This window comes from Ambystoma mexicanum, chromosome 3p (assembly GCF_040938575.1).
Source record: "Ambystoma mexicanum isolate Mex_15411 chromosome 3p, UKY_AmexF1_1, whole genome shotgun sequence".
Taxonomy (NCBI): Eukaryota; Metazoa; Chordata; class Amphibia; order Caudata; family Ambystomatidae; genus Ambystoma; species Ambystoma mexicanum.
Genome location: NC_090925.1, coordinates 916,900,708 through 916,926,046, shown reverse-complemented (window position 1 = coordinate 916,926,046; position 25,339 = coordinate 916,900,708). Strand labels below are relative to the sequence as shown.

The window sequence follows — 25,339 nt, the reverse complement described above, 5'->3', positions numbered from 1 at the left end:
AGCAGGCTTCCCATAGAGTCTCACCCATCTACTCAGTGAAAAACAGTGAAAATGTCAATGATTCATTTTAAAATTGACACGTGCTGTTTCCAGCGACTGTCCGCCGCTGAAATATCCAAAAATTATGTCCGGATGGCTCACCGACGCTTTGTTGTGAAGCCGTGAGTATTCGAGGCCTATTCATCAAGATGGCCACCGGCCGCGTGTGTCTCTTCCCTCTCCGCTGTCAGAATTCGCTGAAGCGCTCACGTAGGATCATCTACGCTCCGAGCGAATGTCTCCGCCTGTTCCAGGAAGTGATCCCATCCTCGTCGCCACTGTTGGCGGTCTCCGGATGCCGCCGTCTGTGAGCCCCCCACCCCCCGTGACACAGAGACACGGAGACAGCGGTGTTACCAGTCTGGGCTCCCCGGTGAATGTGTCGTCACCGGGAATGCCCCGTTTATTTAACTGCGCACGCGACGGAGTGAACGTCACCCCGTCGCGTGCGTACCCTTAAAGGGCCAACGCCTCAATAGCTATCAACCTTTCTTGCAAAGGGGGGTGAAAACAGCTTGCAGGTGTTGTGGGTTGGAGGATAGAGTTCGACCCCTCCTGCACGCTCAGTTTGGATACATGCAGGAGTTTGTGTTTTGAACTGCTGCACGTTGCTGTCTGTCTTCTTCTTGCTGATAGGTTGTATCCATCAGCAGTGATTTTTGGATACCGAGTCTTGAGCCTCATAACTCCATCTTCTCCTGTTGAGTATGTAGTTGTGGGTTAGGATTCTTCTTGGTCTGTGTGGACTTGTCACAGTAGGCCTGGTTTCACAAGGTCTTTGCCGTGATGGCCCCACAGCCGGACGTGAGCCTGTGCAGCCTTTTTATTAATTTAGTGCCATCATGTATCACGTGTCTTTATGCACTTGACATGGCACGAACCGTGGGGGAAGGGGGAGGGCATTGCATCCCCTGCCCTGCAAAGTCCAAATTAAAAAGAACAAAAATAGTATAAAGCACTTGACAACACACATTGAATACTCGATCAACATTAAGGGTTAACAATATGCACACATTTTCAAACTTGCACCAGTAGGACACCGGGCATGACACATACTTAAAAAAACACTTTATTTGTCCAGACAGATGATAGACTACTGATGCACCCTTTACGAAGTCCAAATTAAGCTTATGGTCAGGTCACGGGATAAGAGCTTAAGGCTAGCACTTACTGTGTCCACTTTAAGTGGTGTGCCACCCATACACAGGAACACCGTTTCTGCAAAAGTACATCAGTCACTGGGCTAAACGCATTCTTTGCGAGAGTTCTTCCTGCCAGAGATAAAGTTTGATGGGTTGATGGTAGCAGGCTGATGTTAGGTTGCGTTGACAGACAACGTTCACTCCCTTCCAGGCAGCAACTCTTTATTTATTACCAGCGGCAACTATTTCATCACAGGCAGCAGCCGCTGCTCCCTTCCCAACCTCACCCACACCTGCAGGAAAGAGCCATTTGTTATGGTTGTCGCCAAACGTGTCCGGAGCAGGAGCTTTACTGTTTCTTTTCTTGCGGCTGCGCCCGCACATGGCCTCCACTTGCCCCGCTTAGCGTTCCGGCCGCACAAGCACCCTCTAAACGAGGGCAACGGTCAGACCATGTTTCTGTGATGAGGCAATGCCAGCTGTGCTCTCTCTCCTTCTTATCCGTGCAGCAGAGGTTGCTGCTTCTTCACTCCTCTCTTTATGCGCTTTGGTGGTGTAAATTGTCCTCACCGGTGAACTGGCAGTCAGTCAGGGCTGGGTTTGACCTTTAAGGATGTTGCGTTTGAGTCAGTGCACAATGATACCACGCCAGCTGGCTGGCAGTCGAGAGGACTGCCCCAGCCATTGTGGGACACTGCAATTGTGCCTGCGTTGGGGACTCCAGCAGCAGGGCGCCCGTCCATTACCTCCACTCTTCCTCGTCACAGTACTTTCCTCATGAGGCCCCTGCCTCCGACACAGGACCTTCTTTTGTTTCTTTTAATCCCTATAACTCCTCTCCCATAACTACATCACTCAGTTTAATTTTTCCTGCCTCCAGCAGGTTGGACTTTTTCCCGGCACGGGGCGCCGGGGAGCGACGATTGATGGCCCCCTGGTGGGGCTGTGTGGCGGGGCCTTTGGTTCCCTCAGATGCGGCAATGCTCCCGGGCTCCCTGCGGGGCTCGGGCCCAGTTGAGCAGGTTTCCTTGCCCGGTTTCTGCAGGGCTGTGGCTGGCGCTGGCATCACAGCCTGGGTCCTTGGATCCCAGATGGGGACCCGGGTTGAGGTAAGGAGTTGGCGGCATGATTCTCCTGCTGGTGTGGCCATGCGTTCCCAGGCAGCTGGGCGCGGCTTACAGGCTCCCTTTCGATCTTTTCTCCCGATTTGATCTGGAGGCGGGTGGGCTCCTCCTCTGGTGCTATGGAGCTGTGTTACCATGGGAATTGATTGTTGTTTCCCTATTGGTTGATGTTTTACTGGTATATTTTTAAATGCGGGAGTGGCAAGTTAGCATTTGTTGTCTGGGAAGCCTTGGGTCATTGTACAGAGGATTGTAGTGGTGAAAAAGTCATCCCTTGGTCACTGTTTTCTGGGAAGACTCGTCATGGGTAAACATTCTGCAAAGCGCAGGCATCTGGTCCTGTCTTCTTCGTCCTCTTCTATCCGAGTTCTACAGGAGAAGAAAGAAGAAGGATAAACGCTTTTCCCTGACCGGAAAGGAGTTAAGAAAACTGCTCAAACATCATGGAGGGAGTCGCGTCCATGCGCATGGACGCAAGCACTGGCGTCTGTCTTCATTTTCATCCTCTTCTTCTGGCACTGAGTCCTCGGCCTCTTCCTCATCGGCTGATGTAGAAGGGAAATATCTGGACAGGGAGGGAGTGGAGGAGGTCCAATTTGAGGACTGCATGGGGTTTTCAGAGCCCCTGGTACCGGTGTAGGGGGCTGACCTTTCTATTCGCCAGTATAGGCATACCCCTAGGATGGGGTTACCCTTGGTAATTGAAATCCGCGATAAAATCCTTCGGAAGTGGCGTGACCCAGAGAAGATTTCAATGCCCCGCTTTATGATCATCGCCAGCCTGGTGGGTCCCTCTATGTTGGCCGAGGAGGCGACTGTCCGGGACCCAGTGGACGGCAGGGTTAATTCCAGCCTGAGAAAGTTCATGCAGGGACACATCTGGCCCTTAGGGCGATGCCTACGGTTCCTACACGGCTGTAACTGTGCTAAATGGGTTCAGGAAATTGAAAAAGGCTGTAGATGGGGGTTCTGATTGTGCCCCTTTGCTATTGGGCATGCAGAGACAGGTTGAACGTTTGTCCGATCTGGCTTTTGATGTTGTGCGTGGTTCGGCCATGCCCATGCGGGCTGGTGTGTCTGCCCAGATGGTTCTCAGAAGGCGACTGCACTGAAACTTCCTTTTGATGGGTCCAAACATTTTGGGGATTCACTTGAGAATAAAGGGCATAAAGTGTTAGGGCTGACAAATTGCGATGCAAGCCTGCTTCAAAGGCCAAGAAGTCTTCCTCTAGTGCTGGTGTGGTGACCGATAGGTCTTTCCCTCGCTCCTCATCCTTTTTCCCCGCTCCTCATCCTTTTTTTTTGTTTTTAAAAAAGCAAGGTGAGGTGGGGGGCATCGGGGTCCTCCTCGTGTCCTGGTCCGGTAGCAAAGTCCTGATATTTTGGGCATGCCGATAGGCGGACGGCTTTGGCAGTTTTTTCCAGCATGCGAACTGTGGTTCTCGGATTCCTCGGTTCTGGAGACTTTTGGAAGGGTTAGCATGTAAATTTGTCCATCAACCCATCAAACTTTATCTCTGGCGGGAAGAACTCTGTCCAGGGTTGCATGGTTCGGACTGTGGTTCCCAGGTCGCGGACCAAGATGTTGGCTATCGAAACCGCTCTCTCCGATTTGTTGTTGAATGCAGCCATCATGTCCGTGCTCTCTGTGTTTCTACTTGTGGATGTTCCTGGTCCCCAAACCTTCAGGGAAGTATCGCCTAGTTCTAGACCTCAAGGCCCTGAACTGCTTCGTCCGGAAGGAACACTTCAAAATTGAGACTTTGCAGAACATTCTTCCAATGTTGTGCAGGGGGATTGGATGGCATCTGTGTATCTCCAGGATGCTTATTACCACATGGCTTTCCGGCCCTGGCACATGAAATTCTTCCGTTTTGCAGTGGGATCCCGACATTTTCAGTTCAGAGTGCTCCCATTCGGGTTGGAATCTGCCCCCAGAGTGTTCACCAAGCTGGTGGCGCATTTGCATCTGTGGGACATTCAGATTTCTCCCTACCTGGACGATTGGTTGATCAAGGCGTCCTGCCGGCAGACTGTCCAGACACATCTCCAATTAGTCTGCCAGGCATTTCAGGACTGGGGATTCCTGGTGAACTGGCAGGAGTCACAGCTGGAGCCTTCTCAGGATCTAGTTTTCATCGGGGCACAGATTTGCACCAGGATGGGGAGGGTGGTCTTGTCCCAGGAGAGGGCCCATCGCTTGCTGGCTGTTCTGGGCAGGGTTCTCGGGAGGGGTGGGGGGGCAGGGTTCTCGGGAGGCAGAGTGTCTCGGCTCGCCTGTTGCTCAAGTTGCAGGGGCACATGAAATCGTGCGTCTTTCTAGTTCTTTTGGCCCGTCTTCATTTACGTCCTCTGGTGTCTTATCGTCTCTCCCACTGGCTACCGACATCTCAAGCTTACGAGGCTTTGACTCCGGTGTCCCCTGCACTGCTGGACTCCCTGCTTTGGTGGTTCCGAATCTCAGGGCTGGGGTGTCCCTGGACCTTCTGAATCTCAGGGCTGGGGTGTCCCTGGACCTTCCGAATCTCAGGGCTGGGGTGTATCTGGACCTTCCTCCTGTGACCACTCTTAGTACCGACGCCAGCGGAAGGACTTGGGGGGGCAACATTGGGGGTCCTCTCAGCTCAAGCGTTGTGGGATCTGGAGGAGAGCCGTCGTTCCTCCAATTGGCGAGAGTTGTGTGCCATTCTCCGGGCTCTGGTGTACTTCAAGGTGTTTCTGGAAGGCCAGGTGTTTTTGGTCTGGATGGACAATACGACGGCCTTAGCATATGTCAACTGCCAAGTAGGTTGCGGCCGCTCGTTGAATGCTCTGGTGGCTCAGATAGGTTTTTGGGGGTGGGGGAGGAGAATCGCATCTGGTGTCCCTGGTGCCCTCACATGTCAGGGGGGTGAACAGTGTTCAAGCAGATCTTCTCAGCCGCCGGTTCCCCTCCTCTGCGGAACTGGTTCTGTCGGACCAGGTCTTTGCAGAGATCTGTGTCAGATTCGGGACCCCTGTTCTAGATCTATTTGCGTCTCCAGCCTCAGCAAAGGTTCCCCTCTTCTGCTCTCGGTTTCAGGCCGAGGGAACTTGGGGGGGATGGATGCCCTCTCGGTGCAGTGGCCTCAGGGTCTCCTTTATGCTTTTCCACCTCTTCCCCTTCTGCACCGGGTGGTTGGGCGCCTCAGAGTGTCCAGGGTGACTGTGTTGTTGATAGCTCTGTTCTGGCCCCGCCGCATTGGTTCCCCTCTCTGTTGGAGCTACAGTCCCAGGAATCTTGGTTGGTTTCGAAGTGGTCTTGTCCCCTTCAGGGTGGTCTGCAGTTGGAAGTCTGCCGGATTCAATGGGCAGTGTGGCTATTGCGCAGTCTAGTTTGATGTCTCAGGGGTTTTCAGGTCCTGTGGTCGAGTCTATAATGAATGCTCGTAGACCCTCTACTCTGAAGGTGTATGGCAGGCATTGGGGCCATTTCCGGGACTGGTGTGGGCGGTCTCGGATCACACCTCACACCGCTCAGGATCTGGATCCTGCATTTTTTTCAGAATCCACAAACACCTGAGGAGGTGGCTTGGCATGCCATTGATGTGCGGCGGGCGGTGTTGGAGTATTTGGCGCGGACTGCACTCTTACGCAAGTCTGATATTCTACTGTTTACTTTTGCTCCTACTGGTGCAGGTCGCAAGTCCTCGGTGTTTTCCATTAGCGGTTGGATCAGGGTTGTTGTCTCCCTGGCCTATGTGGTGGCTGGGCTCCCTGTGCACTCCCGTATTCTGGGACGATCCACCAGGGGTTTGGCGGCTTCCTGGGCTGATGCAATGGGGGTTTGTCTACAGGAGATTTGTAGGGCTGCCACCTGGGCTGATCAAAGCACTATCGGTTGAATGTCTCCCACTTGGGGGAGGATCCTTCGGACTTGGGGTTTTGCCAGTGGGGATGTGATTTTGAAGTTATTAAAGGTGTGTGTTTTCTGCACTGTTTTTGGCTCTGGCTCATTGGGACCTATTCCCCGTTGCTGGTATGGTATGCCTCTTGAGGTAAGTTCTGGGGCGAGGAAGAGTGGACGTGGAGGTAATGCTCTGATTACTTACCTGTAATCTTCATTAATCCTAGCCCTACTCTTCCGCGTCACAGTACTGACGCTCACCCTCACCCTCCCTGCGGGGAAGGTCCCATGCTACGGCTTGGTAATATGAAACTGAGTAACGTGGTTATGGGGGAGGAGTTATAGGGATTAAAGAAAATAAAAGAAGGTCCTTTGTCAGAGGCAGGGGCCTCATGAGGTAAGTACTGAGATGAGGAAGAGTAGGACTAGGAGTAATGAAGATTACCAGTAAGTAATCAGAGCAACACAGGACCTCGCTGGCAGTCGACAGGCCAGCCTCTGGCAAAGTTTAGAAGATGGGAGAGCTCCATATGGTGGGCACTCCAGCGTGTGCTTCGACATGGCCTGGGCGCACACAGGTTCTCTAAGCCCTCGTCGCCATTGTTGTGGGTCAGTGGATAGGGCCCATCCCCTCCTGCACTCTGTCTGGATAGATGCAGTAGTCAGTGAGTTGGTGGTTGAACTGCAGCAACTGAGCCTGTGCAGGCTTTTTATTCATTTAGCGACATGTGTTGCGTGTCTTTAGACACGTGACACAGCAGGGGCAGTGGGAGGGACCCAGACATTACAGCGGGTGAGAGTCATTGAACTACATGGGCACGTTCGGGCTTGATGGGCAAGGTAAATTATTGCATGGCGGGGGACACCCGTCAAAATCATGTGAGTTGAGAAAGACTTTCAGTACCACTGTTGCTTATAAAACATGGAGGATAAACTAGCTTAATCTAAAGTCATTTCTACATGTTTTCACTTTATTTATTATTCTTATTTTTTTTTTTAACAAAGCCTCCAATACGCCTGTAATGCACGCCATCCACGGGCTTGGGAGCCCTCCCACTTTGAGAAAGAAGGCATCACTCCGAAGTGGCTTCAGCCTCTCTCTGATGGCAGTAGCACATTTCTCTGTGTACGTAATCCATTACTAACATGATGGCACAGCAGCAGCAACCACAGTGGCAGAGGATAAAGGCCTGTCAGGGCAAGGTCAGTGATCTTCAAACTGTGTTGCTATATCCCCTGAATCCCGCAGTGTGAAGCACCATCAAAACTATTTAGCCTCCTCTGCATTTCGACTGAGGTTCAGTGCAGTGAAAGGGCACATTAATGGAAATAAACGCAGCCTGAAAGAAAGTTTCAGGCTGTGTTTATTTCTTGGTTCTGAACTTGGCAGCAGTCACCTGAAAGAGGGCCATGCTGCAACAAGAGTGATTGCTACAGAGAGAAATAAAGCTGAAAAGAGAAAAAAATTGGAAGGGGCTGGGAGAAGGTGAAAGAGCAGAGTAGGGTAAAAGTAAAGGGGCAAAAAGGCATTGTATATGAATCAGTAGCACATCCTGTGTTGAAGGGAGAAACAACATTGAAAGGGTGAAGCGTGACAGCACAGACTTGAAGGGGGCGAAGGACAGGGGAGGTCGCAAAAGCGATAGATGGGCGTTGAGAGAGAGGTAGCAACAGAGATGGAGGGGGCATAGAGACAGATGAAACTGAACAGGTGGCAAATTAAGAATGATTGAGGCGATTATAATGAGTAGGAGAGAGCACAGTGCAAGAGAATGTGAGTGTGAAAGAAGCAAGAGATTGAATTAATGAAGGGGGAGATAAATGGCAAGAGAAAGAAAGAGCTATATAGAAAGACACGTAGATCGGGAGAAAGTGAGAGGCCAGCACTACAGAGAGACGCAGAGCTATAGAGTCTGCAGCTGTATTATTTGCATTCTGGGACCATTAATCTTGTTGGGAATGAAATGGCAGGACTGTTTGACCTACTCATGGATGGCATGTGGCAACTTCAGTGCTTTGGAAGGGGAGTAAGAGGGGGAAAATACAAAACGGGTGGTGAAAATATAGCAGATCAATAGGAAGAGAAAAGGGAGACAGAATGGGTCAGAGAGAAGAGAAAGAACTTAAGGGCGTGAAAGCGAAAGAACATGAGATGGCACAAAGAACGCGAGGGACGTGGATCCAAGCAACTGAAAAAGTGCGTGAAGAGACAGAATGGAAGTCAAGGAGAAGAACCAAGAGACTGCATGAGAGGGACAGCAGAAAGAATTGTAAATATAAAGCCACAAACAACACGGCTGAACTCTTTAAAATCTGCAAGGAACTCGCCAATCCTACCACAGTCTCCTCTTCTCCTCTCCCCTCCAAGGCCTTATGCTCTGCATTGACCGCCCAGTTTTCCTCAAACTCTTGACATCCTGTCCTCTCTTGTCATCCGCTCCCTCTTCCCACACTCCTCCTCCTTCCACCTCTTCTGACTCCTCTCTCCTCCCTCTCCCATTGCACCAGATGAGATCTCTAGAGTTGTCCACTGTATGAAAGTCTCCTCTAAACAGGTGCTTCCCTGCTCCTCCAGAACCATCAAGGACAACATCGACATTCTCACCCCTGCCTTGGCTGACTTCTGCAACCACTCTTTTGCCACAGGCTCTTTCCCTCAACCTCTCAACCACTCACTCGCTTGTTCACCCTCTCCTAAAAAAGCCATCTGCTGACTGCCTTTGTCAGGCTAACTATCAACCTATCTCTATCACCCCTTTCTTGAGCAGACTCATGGAGAAGCTGGTCACCCCCCAATTAACCCTCCACACTGAAATGGCTGGCTGCCTACATGACCACCAGTCCGGTTTCAGGGCAGCCAGAGTCACGGAAACTGCTCTCCTAAATACACTTGAAGAGCTACTTTCCATCTGTTCTGATCCTCCTCAATCTATCCTCTGCACTTGACCCTATCAACCACTCCATCCTCATAAACCGCCTTTGTGATACCCTAGGCATTATGAACAGGGCACTTGCGTGGCTTACTTCCTTTCCTCTCTAACAGACCATCCCAAGTTCAAATGGGTCTGTTTCTGTCCTCCACCTCACTCTTTACATGTGGTGGCCCTTAGGACCCTCGGGGCTCTATCCTATCGTCCTGGTTCTTCCACAACTACCTGGTGCCTTTGGTCCACCTGATCTCCTCGCTTCCAGTGTTACGCAGACGACGCACAACTCTCTTTCCGGCTGCCTTCCCCTATCTCCTCCTGCCTTATACCTGACTGTCTGACTGCTATTCAGGCATTGTGCTCTGCCAATGATCTCTGCATCAATGCCAGCAAAACGGAGATCCTTCTCATTGGGATGCCTTCTCCCAGCTTCCCCCTCACTCTCTGGTCAGACTCCTTGGGTCCCCTCCCCTCATCTACTTGTGAGGCAAAAAACCTTGGGATCATATTTGACTCCTCTCTTTCCTTCTCTCCACACATCACAGACCTTGTCAAGAAGTCCAACTTTCAGCTCCATCTTCTTGGGGGCATTCACGCTTTCCTCACCTCCTCCCCCCCAGATGCTCAATGTCTGCAGATCCCTGGTTCTATCTGCAACAGCCTCTTTCTCACCCTTCCTCTTTCCTCCCTTCGCCCCCTCCAACTATTGCGAATAGGGCTGCAAGACTTATCCTTGGCCTCAAGCCCAGGGACCGCATCTCCTGCCCTAAAGTCTCTGCACTGGCTCCTGGTGACTGCAAGGATCAAATTCAAAACCCTCTGCATCATCCACAAAGCTGTCTGGGGCCTGGGACCTCTCTACATCCAGCTTTCCATTGCTAAATACCTCCTTGCCAGAATCCTTCGGTCCCCTGGCTCCAGCTCTCTGCAAGTCAGACGTTTCTCCAAGCACAGAATGGGTGGTAGATCCCTCTCCCCAGCTGGCGTCTCCCTCTGGAACAGCCTCCCACTCCCCATCAGACTTGAGCCGGATCTTCTTAAGTTCTGGAAACTTCTCAAGACCTTCCTTTTCTCCTCTGCCTTCCATCTCCCCCTCGCTTGCTAAACTCTCCACCTCCCGCTACGAGTCATACAGGGACCAGACCAGCCCCGACCAGTCTGAAGAGGAGGTCCCAAATAGAGCCTGCACGCCAGTCACCCATTTTGAAGTACCAGGAACATTCACACCGAGATATGTGACATACGAGGAGCAAATAAACCAGCAGAGAGCCGCAGTAGGACTCTGCCCAGTGCCTATCAGAAGAACAATGCCTATTGAAGTGCCAATAACCAGACAACCATGGGCAGTAAGGTACCCATTGAGAAAACCCTACCAGAAAATGAGACGAAATGAAGACTGCTTAAGTACTGTACAGGAATAAACAAAAAAATCGTTAAGTGAAGACGAATGGTGACATCACGAAGGACTGGACTAACGCACCCATAGAAGAAATGACAACCAAAGGACGACACGAAAAGACAAAACACCATGAATAAGGATGTTGTGAACATATAAGAAGAAAGCGCTGTTGGAATACAAAGAATCTTAAAGTTATAAGCAGGATGAAGATATGCAACTAGCTAACGCCTGTACATATGCTTGTAACCGCAAGAAAGCTAAGAAAACATTGCGGCTTGCTATGCTAAGTAGAAGGTAGACCGCGGCAAGCGCCACCTATACATACCTACCTACAAAATGAAGCACATTGTATAAGTGCTGGTCCACTTTGCACTAAAAAGCAGAACTGACCCAGGTTACTATAGGCCAAAGGCAAGAAGATTCCTATTCTAGTAGACCTGAGGAAAGAAAGCTGAATGGAAACTCGGCAGAGGGAGCTTGTGCCAGGGAAGCCAAGGTCACATTGATAGAAGCTATGAACAGAAGCTACTTTTAATTGAAGCTAAGAACAGAATATCCTGCCTCTGAAGAATCGAGATAAGAAGGCAGGTGGCGGGTGAAATGAAAATCAAATACACAAATTGAAAGAAACGAGGCAAATCCATGGTGTGGTAGCACGTGACCACCCGAGCTAGAAGAGGCACTGATTCACACCTACGCTTGGCACCCGCCCAGACAGAGATATCAGAACTTTTCCGAGACTGGAAGATGCAGTTTCGAGGCCAACCACAGTGAACTCATTGACACATAGCCCATAAAGTGATGATTGATTGAAGAAAGGCAGGGTGAATTGGGGGACACCCTGCACCTGGTTGTCCGTTCTGCGTGCTGCTAAGCGAAGTGGAGAAGTGGAGATTTATGCATGGGGTTGATGCCAACCCAATCACTATGGACCAAAACATCTAGGGTCCTATAGTTCGTAGAACCAATGAGGAGACATACTTTTAGTGACATCTACAGTAGTCATTTTTGAAGGAAGGGCTTAGATGCCCACCTGACAGTGTTTACCCAATCCCCTCACTCCGTTACCATATACAGATATAGCACCCTATATTAAAGTTACCTTTTCCTTACCAATAGAAGTGCACTTTAACTTTTGAGTGTTACACGTCGGATTATGACGTCTTTTGAGTATAAAAGTTATGTTTTGTATGAAGTTCGCAGGAGTTGAAGCGAGCTGGACTATCGCATCACTGTTGATTTCCATGTTTCCCTGTTTTTTGTACTTGTCATTAAACGGACTCCCCTTTGCCAAACCATTGATTTGTCGTTATTGATTGGTGTTGGAGTAAGAAAACCTGCACCCCATCCATCTCAAGGTGCAGCTATCTTGTCTTAAAGTACTCTGGAGCAAACCCTGACTCTATGGGCCGGCCGGGGTCTCCCCAGCATCCTTTGACAGCACTTGCCCTTGGGCTCCCTTTCCGAACTATCCCTACCCTGTCCGCCTGCCCACCGCGCTCTGCCTCCCCTCCCACCTCTATCCCATGGCACTTGCTGCCTTGGCCTGTACAGCACCCCACTCCCACGTGTGGTCCCCCCACTTTTGCACTTCTCCCTCTACCCCTCCCGCTGGCACTGATCCTCAAGCACTTGCATGGTAGGATTGACACAAGGTCAATAGTCTTTGTTTTGTTGCTCTTTTCTGTATGATATCCCATGTTCCCCCTGATCCCCTTCTTGTCTTGTGGCGCCTGGAAACACTTGTGTATAGGCACCATACAAATGTCTGATAAAAAATAAACATGTCCCTCCCAGAATCTTAATTTGTATGTGTTAAGCTTTTTCACAGTTGTGCGTATAAGGTCACAAACTGTATGTGGTGATCAGGCATATTCACATTTTCTAGGGATTTTGTTATTTGAAATGGTATTTATAAGTTAGCATTAAAAGGTAATAATGCATGTGTTATACTTAAGTGATCAAAACACCACACTTGCACTTCAAAAAATCTCTTGGTGATATTCATAGAATTCGGTTTCTTTGAAATTTGTCAAAGCTTAAATGGAATTGTTAAGTTTACTAATTGTGTACATTTAATATACATATTTTGGATCAGTTAATATTGTGACCTTTTTTCCAAGACAGACTTACTAAGTTGTTAAACTGGCAATAAAAATGGATTTTAAGATGTGTTGCTTTCTCTAAAATGAACGGCATAAAACATGACTTTATATAGTGTGGACTCTCAGATTTGTAAGTATACACTTTGGTTTTCTCTATTTTTGCTGTAGAGTTCATCTAATCGGGTGTTTGCCTCATCCTTGAATGGAAGCATCAAGTAGACCCTGATTGGATGAATACTACACTCTATTAATTCTACCACCTCTGGTCCCGCCTGTCCATCCCAGCCCCATTCATAGAACAATGTGCACATTTGTACTAAGTAATCAGAGTTGTCAGATTGGACTATTTGCGAATACATTTGGGCTACAGAAAACCCTGTTGCTCAGGAGAAAATGGGCGTGTGCAGGTTTTGTGGCTACGTTAGAGCTTCTTTTTACCTTGCATCAAATTGCAGACGAATTATCCATAATTACTCTCTCTGTACAGTACGGGGGTGGGCGCTCATTGGAAAGGATTAATGACCAAAGCCTCGAATCATGAAGGGCTGACCTTCTGCTGGTTTAGGGCTTCTTTTCTGCAAATACCTCAACTACCCATTTTAGCAATAGTTCTGTGAATGTTATTTTTATGTTTCAGTGCTTTTCGGTAGTTATCCTTGGTACGGGAATTTATTTTACAGATATATTTTTCAACATAAATAAGATGTTGCTAACATAATCCTTAAATTATTACTTTCCGGAGCATTGTGCATCTGCAGAGCTGGCACATTTTTCTATTTTATATTGTTTGGTTCATTCATTCCTGCCTTTTGCTTTGCAATCTGGGATTAGTTGTGCCATATTTACAGTTGTTTCAGATTGCAAATCGAGGAGCATGTATATGCCACTCCCATGTAAATGCTTTTGGAATGTAATGGCACTAAACCTAAACAAACATACTGCATGTTCACCTTGACTTCTAAGAAAAGACTTCCAAACAGGTTTCACTATGGCTTCCTTGCAGTGTGTGGAGTTTTGGATGAAGAAATAGATAAACAGGCTGGGTGGGGGTGCCATCAAAATGAATGAAACGAATGCTGCAAAAAAACCGATTGTTCCCGACAGCATGCTAGCCAAATCAAAAGTAACATTCGCTTAAGGATGACACTCTAGGCAGGCAACTGTTCACTAAAAACTCTAACCACCTATATAGTTCTCAGAGATCAGTGCCCCGGAGTTTTAAAAGTTAAACATGCATACTGATCTCATTGCAGAGGACTTTCCTTTTAGAGACTAAGTAATAAAGCAACCTTCACAAGGACCACAATAATATTTACCAATTCATAGTATCAAAATGGACCATGGGCTTCCAATGAAGGCTTTGTTCTGCAGCCTAGAAGAATGCCTCCTCTAATTCCACATGGCACAATTGGGAGTTCTTTCACAATTTTAGGTGCAGCAACTGTGCACGGCCTATTTAATTATCTTCTGAAAACTACTTAGTGGGCATTTGTATAATGCCAAGTATGGGTTATTTGCATAGCTGTTACACCACTATAATCCAAATATTTGCCATAAATATAGTTATCAAAGGAAAAAGTGCAATGGAGATTAAAATATAAATGAGATGATGCAATGTGGAGAAAAGCATGTGGTTATTGTTGTATACTAATTAGCGTGGGGCTTACACTGGAATTTTGGTGGGAATTGTAATCCTATTTTATGAAGCTTAGGTGGGGTTGAGGGTGAGCAACCTGCAGAGTAGGAGATGTGGCATAGAGGGGAGCTCGGAGGACGGGATTTAGACCCGACTGGCCCTGAATTTTGGGTTGTGTTCAGCCCTACAGATAAAGGGGTGTATCGGCCTCTTTTACTCCCTAAAAATAGGCAAATACCCAAAAATAAAAATAGGGAGTAAAAATACTCCCAATAAAAAATGGGAAATGGACACCTAGGAGCTTGTGCCCTTGCTTTCACCCAAATAGATATGGATGTGTTTGGACAAGTAGTGCATGTAGTACCACAGGATGAAACAACTAGAATTATGGAAGAGGACAAATGTATCTTTTAATGCGCATGCAAAGAAGTATTTCTCACAAAAATCTTTGTTTTACAGTTGAACATATTTTTTACATGTTTATAAAATACTCCCATTGGGAACAGGGCTCATGTTTTTGCTCCCTAAAAATCATTTCAACCCCAACTTTCGAAAATGGGGGTCTTAAATAATCCTACTTCCAAATTTTATTGAGAGCACCGGTTGGGGTGTCTCGAAAAAGGATGGGGAAGGAAGGAGAGAGGAGTTGGTTTCCGGGAAGGTAAATGGGGGGAGCAGAAGGGGGATGAAAAGTTGTGTTATCGCTTTGTTTAAATTGTTAACTTGGTTCACTAGAAGTTATTGGATCTCAAGCGAGAACTACATGAGAGTTAGATTATGGGGATGTGAGATTGAGCACGTTGAATGTGAAGGGATTAAACTCTGGGGAAAAGGGCTATGATAGCGAGGCTGTTATAGCAGGAAGGGTTGGATGTGATCTTTGTACAGGAAACCAGGCACAACAAGCATCGGCAAAGCCAGCAGTTTGGGCTTTTGTGTAGGTTTGGGAAAAGCACTTTCCAGGCACTGCCTTTGTGGTATTAACTGGCTTTCGATGATAGAAGGTGCAACATGGTACGAGTGCCTGCACATTGAATAGCAATGCCCGGCAAATGCCTAATGCCTATGCACAAGCCAAAACTGTTGGCTTTGCCAGTGCTTGTTTTTAACAGGACTTCAGTGAAGGACACGCATAGTGCTTATAAATCGAGTGACTGAAGGCAGACCTGGTTTAGGCATTTTAATTACACCAATATCATGTTTACAACTCCAAGTCATTAACTCTCAGAAGACTGCTTTGAAAAATCTCTGGCAGGCAAGTGCAAAGTTTGATGGTACAGCTTGATTAAAGTGCGCTGTTTTGAGCAGGGAGTGGCAGGAACCGGTTATGAATGGTCATAGGGATTAGGATGGCCGGGGGCAGTCAGTGGTTGGGCAAATGACACCTTCAAGCTGTGTGCGCCACATATGCCATTTATCCCTATCTGTACTCTAATGCAATAGTTTCGTCTTCTAGATGGCGCTGCCACCTAATAGCCCAAACTGAAAAGGGAGAGGAGTTGGAAGTTAAAGGCCACCTGCTCGGCGGAGCAATAGGGGCCTAGAAAGAAAGGAAGAGTGGGTATATCATACAAAAAAATCATCCATGGGTCTGGAGGTGATGCGGTGCAAGAGAGATACAGAAGGGAAAATGGCTTGTGGTAAACTGTAAGAGGGGCGGTTGGGGTCATGACGCTATGTACATTGCATGGCCAGAACTCGGGGCAAGTGGGATTCCGTTTGGAAGCCTTGGAGACGCTGATGCAGTGGAAGGTAGGAATGTTGATATGTGGTGGTGATTTCAACATGGTTATGGATCCTGCTGTGGATTGCTGCAGGGTTAGGGAAAGGGCCCAACAATGAGGTCAGGGCAAGATGTACACTGCAGCAGCGCAGCAGCTAATGAGGGAACACTTTCTATTTGATACCTGCAGGCAGGCGAACACCGAAACGAGGGAATATACATTCTATTCAATCCACTGCAAAACATGCACGCGTATTAACCATGTCTTAATGGAATTGGGTCACACAGTGGGTTGGTCAGACCATGACCACGGTCGCATTGGGAAAAGAGCTGGATCTGTAACAATACGATGGGTTGTTTAAAGACAGGATTTATTTTTACTGAAAGATGAGGGAACACTTCAAACATTACCTTCAGACAAGTGACACTGGAGAGCTGGGAATGAATATAGTGTGGGAGGCAAGGAAAGCCACTTTTAGAGGGTTTATGATTGCAGAAGGGGCACTGATGGAAAATAGGTTAAAAGGGGCGATGCGTGGGCACTTGGGGAGCGAATTAGAATACAGGAGGTGGGTTGAGACTCCCTGATTCAGGAATAGTTGACTGAGCGGAAAACCCTACATAATGTCTGGATAGACAGGCTATATGAGAAGCCCCGAACAGGCATTCTGTGAGAGAGGAGGGTGGGGGTGCTGACAGACCCGTAGGAGATGGCACACACATTTGGCAGTTTCTATCAAGACCTCTATAAAGGAGTTGAATGGGTGGGTGAGTGAGACGTGGCAGCCTTTTTAGATGGCGATACCAGCACTTAGCAGGGAACAACAAGCAGAACAAGATGACCCTGCAACGTTGATTGAAGTTTCGAGTGCAAGATTTTCCATCAAAGCTGCAAGCGCTCTGGGCAGTGGCGAGTTTACCTCAGAGGTTTCAATAAAGAATATGCTGAAATATTGACGCCTTTTTTACAAGAGCTTTTTTTATATTTACATTTTTATTAGATTTACAATCATCACATTTAACAACACATACATCAATAAATTAACAGTTTATCATACATCTACAAAATAAAAATACAATGTACGATTCATCACAACGGAGTGTAACATTAACACATGGAAACGGTGGAAACATTATTTTCCTTAGATTGTCAGTTCAAGAAATCTTCCACAGATCTGATCATAAACATTCTTTTTTGTAACTTTAAAAAGGATCATTCTCTCCATTCTGGCCACCTGCCTTAGGTCTGAAAGCCATTCTCCGAACTTTGGTCTTTGCACATCTTTCCACTTCCTTAGAATAACTTTTTTTTGCAAAGTTGGATGCCCTAAAGAACCAGCATCTTTGGGGTTACGTGAGATCAGCCACTAACTCATCCTCACCCAGAGTCACACTTACGAATTCTGTACTGGAAGGGACAGACGCTCCGGAGTGGTTTTTAAATGCTCTGATCACAGAGCTCCATAAGGAAGGCTGAAGCATGGTTAATTGTGGCTCTTAGGTCTGTTTCCCTATTGAATTGTGCGACTTAAATATTGACAACCATGCTGGCGAGAAGATTGAGCCATATCCTCCCTCAATAGACCAGGTGGGATTTGTATGTGATGGGCAAAGCGCAGATAATAATAGGAAAACCCTTGACTTAACTGTGTCCTAGAGGGGCGGAACGGAAGACCGTATGCTTCAGTCCCTTGACGCTGGAAAAGGCATTTGACAATATGGGTTAGCAGCTCCTATTTGCGAATCTATGGAAAATGGGCTTTGGGCCGAAGTGAATGGAGGCTCTTTATCAGAGACCAGGGGTGTCAGTGAACGGGTTGGCATCAGAGAGGTTCAGGGGGACAAGACCTAGGATGCCCACTTTCCATTTGCCCTGTCAATAGAACTGCTGGCAATGGCGATTAGAGGAGATTGAGGTATCGGAGCATTGGCGGGTGAGTTTATAAGCTAGCCTTATTTGCAGACGACATATTGGCATATCTGGTAAAACCAAAGGATTCGATACTGATACTTCAGTGGGTTGAGCGCTCGCTGTGGCGATCTGAGCGTGATCTGCAGGTCGCAGATTCGAATCCCGGCAAGGCCAACTCAACCTTTCATCCATCCGAGGTTGATAAATGAGTACCAATATGTGCTCTGCAAAGCACTTTGGATTAAGGCGCTAAATGAATAAACACATAATTATCGTACCATAAGAGAGCCGCAGGGACAGAGACCATTAGTGACCCAGGCCCAAGAGTCACACATACAATAATTAGTCAGAAGGGGTTTATTTCTCAATCCACCCGCGCTCAAATTACTAAAAGGTACACATGCTATATAACTACTTAGTGCACTACAAAAAATAATTAATTCTAAACCTCCCAATTTATACTGTACAATACTCCATGATTATAATCAAATTTGAAGGATCATTTAATTCTTGAAATGTAAGTAAGTGACAAGAAAGGCAATTCGTTTTCATAACGATGCAAAGGAATTTAATTCTTAAAACGGCCAAAGACAGCCGACACTTGTTTTGACCAAAAGTTCGTAATCCGGGCTGAATGATGCATTGAAAGTGCACACAATACGGTAAATTGTGTTCAAGGATACTCAAACTGCAAAGATAGGTTGTCAGGTGTTCTGGTAAGTAGCATCCAGAGGTCTGCCGCGCCCGCAATCAGTCAATCAAATCAGTATGTGCAATGGAAAACTAGCAACTACTGACATGTGACAGTTTACATATGCAGCTATACTTATATGTACGGGTCTGTTAACCTGCAGCATACCGTGTTCTTCCGTATTGTGGACTAGTTTTCTCCTATATCTACCAAACAAGACACAATTATAGCTGCAATTTTGCCATCAACAAAAGGACATGCTTGATCTACAAGTATTCATTTTCGAATGGATTGTGTCCTCCCCACGTATTCCTCATCTTTGATATACGTTTCGCCAGCTTCGCTGCTTCAGAAAATATTTCTTGGCAGAGGGCGTTGTGCACGATGTCATGGCGTCGATGTCCCTCGAGGGCTGCCATAGCGTGTCGACATCACCAGTAGTATGAGTAGCTCATGCCGCGCCAGTTGGCTTCAGTTCTGTTTTTCCGATAGCTTCACTTCGAGTTAACAGCGCACTTTGTTTTTTTTCTTCTGAAAAAATGTCTTCTTGTTCGACCACTTTGACCCCAAAGTCGGGTTTAAATGTCACGACTGCGGGGCGAAAATGCCGATAACAGATCCTCGCTAACTGCCTTTGGCGTTTGGGTTCCAGTCACCGAACCGAGGACTGCGGCTCCTGTCAGTCTATGACTGAGAAAGCTCTCCAGGAACGCAAAGGTAAATTGGCGGTGGGGAGGAAAGCTTCAAAGGTTTCCTCAAAGAAATATAAAAAGTCAGGTGAGTGCAAGGACTCTACTTGACATAGACATTCAATGAAGTCCCGATCGAGTAGTCGATCCAGACGATCCTCATCATCTTCTTCCAAGAAGGCGAAAAAGAAGACCCCACAGGTCTCCCTCTTCATCATCGGATACCTCTCCTGAGGTTATACAATGTCCGACTAGGTCAGATTCTTCCAGTAAATGGAATGCCTTTAGGCAACAGATGATGCAGATCTTTGAGAATGCAGCCTTGACCCCCTCAAAAAAGTCCTGCAAGAGCCGGGCCCCCTCGGTGGACGAGGTAAGGGTGCAAAAGCAGCCCCAGCAGCAGCGTCTTTACCCTCAGCCACTGCTGCAGCCGCCTCGAAGCCACTCTGAGTCCTTGACCCACAAGACTCCGGTGGGAGGCAGAACCTGTCAGCATCTGAACGAATGGCAGGCATTACTTCATATGCTTGGGCACTGGAAACAGTATCCCAAGGTTACTGCCTTCCTTTTCAAAAAAGGCCTCTGGATCATCCACCGGGAGCAGCTCTGTCAAAATTCCAGATCTGTTCCTTGTGCAGGAAATCTTAACACTGCTAGAGAAAGGTGCACTAGAACATGTACCTGTAGCGGAGAGGAACAAGGTTTGGTACTCCCCCCTATTTTCTCATTCCCAAGAGGGACAGAGGACTGAGACCCATCTTGGACTTAAGAAACTTGAACAAGTTCCTCAGGAAGGACAAGTTCAAGATGGTCAATCTTTCTCAGATCTTTCAGGCTCTCCAACTCCAAGATTGGTTGGTATCATTGGACCTTCAGGATTCTTACTTTCTTGTATCAATCCATCTCAAGCTCAGAAAGTACCTGAGGTTCACAGTTGGCGGTTCTCATTATAATTTTCGAGTTCTGCCATTCGGGCTAGCCTCCGCCCCAAGGGTTTTCACCAAACTGATGGCGGTAGTGGCAGCAAGCCTCAGGAGAGATGGGATTCAAGTCTACTCCTACCTAGACGATTGGCTGATCAGGGCACGTTTTCCCGAACAGGCTCTGGAACATCTCAGCGTCACCTGCCACTCCCTAAACAGGCTGGGCTTCTCCCTCAATTACAAGAACTGCCATATGATACCATTCCAAAGACTCCAATTCATCGGATCGGTCTTGGATACATCCTCAGGGAAAGCCTCGCCCCCCGAAGTGAGAGCTCAACACGTTCAGCAGATAGTAGCAAAGTTCCAGAATGCCCAACGTCTTCCAGCCTTCGATTTTTCTGAGGTTGCTCGGCCTCATGGCATCCTGCATTTTTCTGGTGGCAAAGACCAGATTGAGAATGAGATCCCTTCAATGGTCCCTCAGGACCCAGTGGTCCCAATTTCCAGGGAACATGTTGGATCTTCTGCGAGTTCAGAGCAGAGTTGCTCAGGGTCTAATGTAGTGGACTTGCGAAGAATACATTCTCAAGGGACAATCTTTTTGGCAACCTTGGCAGGAGATGGTAGTGACGGATGCTTCACTCTCTGGGTGGGGAGCTGTAAGGCAGAACCAGGAAGGGAGTTACAAAAAAGGGGATTGCCACTAGATGGAATCACAGAGCAAAGAAGGGGCCAAGAATTGAATGGGAATGAAGAGCTGAGTGTATCAAGTAAAGACATACACAAGCACTCTATTGAAGGGAGTATATGCTCACGTTCCACAGCATTGGTACGACACACATACACATGCGCAACAAATCAGCCAACACAATCTTCACTCACCGCATCAAAGTACCAGCCCACCACGCGGCGAATCCATGTCTCCGGCGACGCAAATGGAGTGGCAGCACTACCAGAGTGGCGGACACGTCTCCAGAGTAAGAGAGAGACGCTGCGCTAGAACAATGGGACCAGGGGTGGAGCTCTCCCTTATGCCGTTCGGCCACAGAAACAAAGGGAACCGTGCAGAACGGGAGGGAGAGATGTCACGCAACGCTACTGGGGTGAAACGGAAATAAGGAACCGGACGGCAGCTTATGAAGGAGGCGGCACTCAGCAGAAGCAGCCTATAGAAAGCAATCTAGTCTGGGCCAAGTCTGGTTGGTGGGGAAGCAAGCCCTATGTAGGAGAAAAAAGCCTGCAAACTTACAAAGTCTTGTGTTCTCATTACAGAACGTTGCAGAGGAAGGAAAGAGGAGTGAATTGTGGGCCTATCCGGTCACTAAGGAATAGGAGGTAGCTAAACGAAAACATACTCTATTCAGTCAGAAAAAGACCTTGGCAGGGAAGAAACTGTCAGGAACCTTTATAGAAAGACATTAATTTGCCTTTCTTTTGGAGAATAAAGATATTATTTCTGCATCATCCCAAGCCTCCAGAGTCATACTTCCACAGGAGCCCACACCAACAAATCGAGAATCGGCAGTCGTTGGTCTCCATCAGATTCCAAACTACACATCAACCTTTTGCAGCTGGGGGCAATCAGACTAGCGCTGAAGGCCTTTCTGCCCCCTGTACAGGGAAAGAATGTCCTGATAATGACGGACAACACAGTGGCCATGTACTACCTCAACAAGAGAGGAGGCTTAGGGTCACTCCCACTTTGCAGAGAGGCAATGCAGCTCTGGTTCTGGATGATTCAAGAAGGAATCTCTGTCAGCAGGTCATCTAGCCGGAGAGCAGAACAAGGTGGCGGATGCTGTGAGCAGGCAGAGCACAGTCTTAGACAAGTGGGAGCTAGCTCAGGAAGTACTCCAGGAGATCTTCACCCTTTGGGGAACCCCTCAAGTGTATTGGTTTGCGACCTCTACCAACAGGAAGTGTGATCAGTAATGCTCAAGGGAATTTCCCCCGAGAGGAGATCTAGGAGACGCGTTCCTGGTAGACTGGGAATTTCCACTTCTGTATGCATTTCCTCCCATCCCCATGATTCCTCATGTAATCAGGAGGTTGAGAACGTTCGGGAAAACCATGATCCCAATTGCTCCGATTGGGTCAGGAGGTCATGGTACCCAGACCTTCTAGACGTGTCCTCTGCTTTCCAATAAGTCTTCCACAAAGAGAGGATCTTCCCTCGCAAGAGGAAGGTCGGGTTCTCCATCCAGAGGTCACGTAATGACATAATGGAGATTTTGCTTTCGGCCAGAAGGCCAGCAACCAAATGTTTGTACCGGTGTTGTTGGAATAAATTCAGTAACTGGTGTAAGGACAAGGATGCGTGGACCCTTTTCAATGTGGCACTCCTATGGCGCTTTCTTTTTTGCTGGATCTGGCCAATCTGGGGCTCCAGATTGGAACAATAAAAGGATATCTGGTGGCGCTTTTTATCTTTAAGCGCTCCTCTGAAAAGGTTTCTTATTTTAAAATACCTTTTAATTCTACCATTTCTGAAGGGTCTTACTAACGTGTACACTCCAGTACCTTTTCATGTACCTGCTTGGGATTTAAATCTTGTTTTGAAATTTCTAGAATGTCTTCCAGCCTTTACATTCCTGCCCGTTGAGGCTATTAACACTGAAAACTGCTCTTCTTGTAGCTCTAACATCTTCCTGCAGGGTAAGTGAGTTACAGGCGCTTTCATGCAAAGCTCCCTCTACTACCTTTTTATAAGGATAAAGTAGTCCTGAGAGTTAAACCATCTTTCTTGCCGAAAGTAGTTTATGATTTTCATTTGTCACAAAAAAAAACATCAGTCGAAAGAACGTTACAGTTGGTAAGTAACTTGTTCTTTTGCATTATAACAAATTCACCAGGCTGTCCTATCCTTCAGTTTGCTTTAAATTCAAATTATTTGTATTCTAATTTGGGACTGTAGGCATCTGGGGTTGTTGCCTTTTGAGGCACTCAAAGTTAGTGTCCATTCTGCTTGCATTAATTGTAGGTAGGGCAATTTTACTTGGCACAAACCCACTTTGAGAACCTGTAACATTCTGAGGATTGGTGGTACCACCACTTCGTCTTCTACCACTTTGTCGACTCAGACCTTTGACATTCACATGTACACCTGCGTTCATATTCGTACCTCTGCCTCGCTGTTGCACATTTGAACAGCATCAATTTGCATTAATTAATGTAATCGTGCTCATCATCGAAATTGTTTATTTGGATCGTAAAATCCATTAAGTAAAAAAAAACAATAACCATCATAAATACAAATACAGCATAGAACCATCAAAAGTAAGGCAATACAAGTAATAAATACCATTACAAAAAATCAGTGCAAACGGTCTAAAAATAATTTCCTTGCGCTTATCTCCCACCTGAGAAACAGCAATAAAGCCCATGCAACATAGCAGGAGTCGGCTGATAGAAGATAATACAAAGCCAGACGACACTGCACTAAGGTGTATTGTCTTAGTATCATTAATATAGTCCTTTTCCTAATGCACAAGTAATCTGGGCAAAAGAAGACCAGATGTAAAAGAACCTCTTAATCTGCATTACACATGGGACAACATGAAACCCCAAATGTGACATGCCGCTTGGCAGTATTGGCACTCAACACGAGGCAATCAAAACAGGCTCTAGTAATCGAGCAACGTGTTCAGATTTTTAAAATTGTGATATAATTGTAAAGCGTCGACGCAACATGTTTCCTATTTGCATTGATGGCCAATTCCTTGGACTCCCGCTGTTCTTTAACATAAAAACTTAAATGCTCTTTATACAAATGACGCTGAGCAGTAGTATAGTGCAAGGTGCAACAAATGCTGGTTCATTCATTTTTATCAAGTTGGATTTCATATATCACAACCAAGGAATCTTCATTGAAACATCTTTAATTATAAGATCCTTGAGTATAAACTGTGTGACAGCGACCTTCAAATGTACCCAAATGCGTAGCCAATGCGATAGTGGAACCAGACACCATTTGTCTTACAAAAATCACCCTTGTAGCTCTGTAGCTCTGCATGGACTGCATAATTTGCTGCAGAGCCAGGGAGGCCCAATACATTTTTCTAATTTTTCTAAGAGTGTGTTGTTGTAATTCCAGCATGTTGACATGGCCCCATAACAAAGCACCATAATTAATTGTAGCCTTTGTTTGAGAAGCGTAAACATGTAGAATCATGTGCAGACGCTGGCCCTGACACATTGCCATAAATCGAGAAACCTGCCCAATAGCTGGCGCATTCTAGTACTTTGTCAACACGGGCTTTACCAGACATTGAAGAAGAAAAACGCATGCCCAAATAATCAAACACCTAAACTCTAGGAATGGCCACCCCATTACTTAGAATCTTAATTATCTATATTTTTTTTTTATTTCCCTGGATACAGACCATAACAGCAGATTTTCTATTATTGACTTTTAGGTCCAAATTGTTCATGAATTGGGTGTAGACAGGCTTCTGGTGTCCCAACTGGAAAAGCGTGGTTGCCCAATCTGGGAAAATATCTGTCCCAGATTCTACAATGGCCTTTGCTAAGCCATTGATTAGAGTAAACAAGACCGGGCCGATACACAACTTTGGCGCACTCCTTGAGTTATGCCCAAATATTGAGTGCACTGGCCCCTCTCCATATCCCACACACACACACACACGATTATCCCCATGTAAGGACTCCAACACTGACAATATATCTCCTGGGCCATCACTGGACCAGAGCACCCTCCATAGCTTTACCTGAATAACGTTATCAAAGGCGGTGCTCGAGTCCATGAAAGCCAGGTAAATGGTTTCTAATGTATATAAAGTGGGGTTTATAATGATAGTTTTCACTGTCATAGTTTTGAATGGCAAAGGTTTTGAATGCATTTTTTTAAAAACAAGTGTCCAAAAGGGAAATGGCCGATTTCCCTTTTTTAAAGATTTTGGCATTTTTAAAGATAATGGCATCTTTCCAAGAAGCAGGTAACTCAGCCGACTTCACAATTGCATTGAAACAAACTGTTAAAGTGTGGCCCAATCTTGAACTAAATCCTGATCAAGATCTGCAGGGATTGCCTGAAGCCTGATGCTTGGTTGAGTGCTTGGTTAGATAGCACCTTGGACCTTGTCCAGGGTAAACATCATCAGTGTTTGGGGAAGAGATGTTTATGGTCTCCATTTGCCCCTGG

General features: G+C 46.9%; 1 protein-coding gene across 2 annotated transcripts in view; it reads left to right on the top strand.

Moving 5' to 3' along the window:
* LOC138581106 (rab GTPase-binding effector protein 2-like) overlaps nt 1–25,339 on the top strand; it is a 137,295-nt gene that overhangs the window by 5,402 nt on the left and 106,554 nt on the right. Inside the window, exon 2 of one of the 2 annotated variants that reach the window (XM_069652186.1) lies at nt 7,176–7,373. The exons of the other annotated variant lie outside the window; for it this stretch is intronic. Within the exon in view, the coding sequence (XP_069508287.1) occupies nt 7,317–7,373 (57 nt within the window). The 5' untranslated portion in view covers nt 7,176–7,316. The remainder of the gene's footprint in view (nt 1–7,175; nt 7,374–25,339) is intronic. 2 annotated transcript variants of the gene reach the window in all.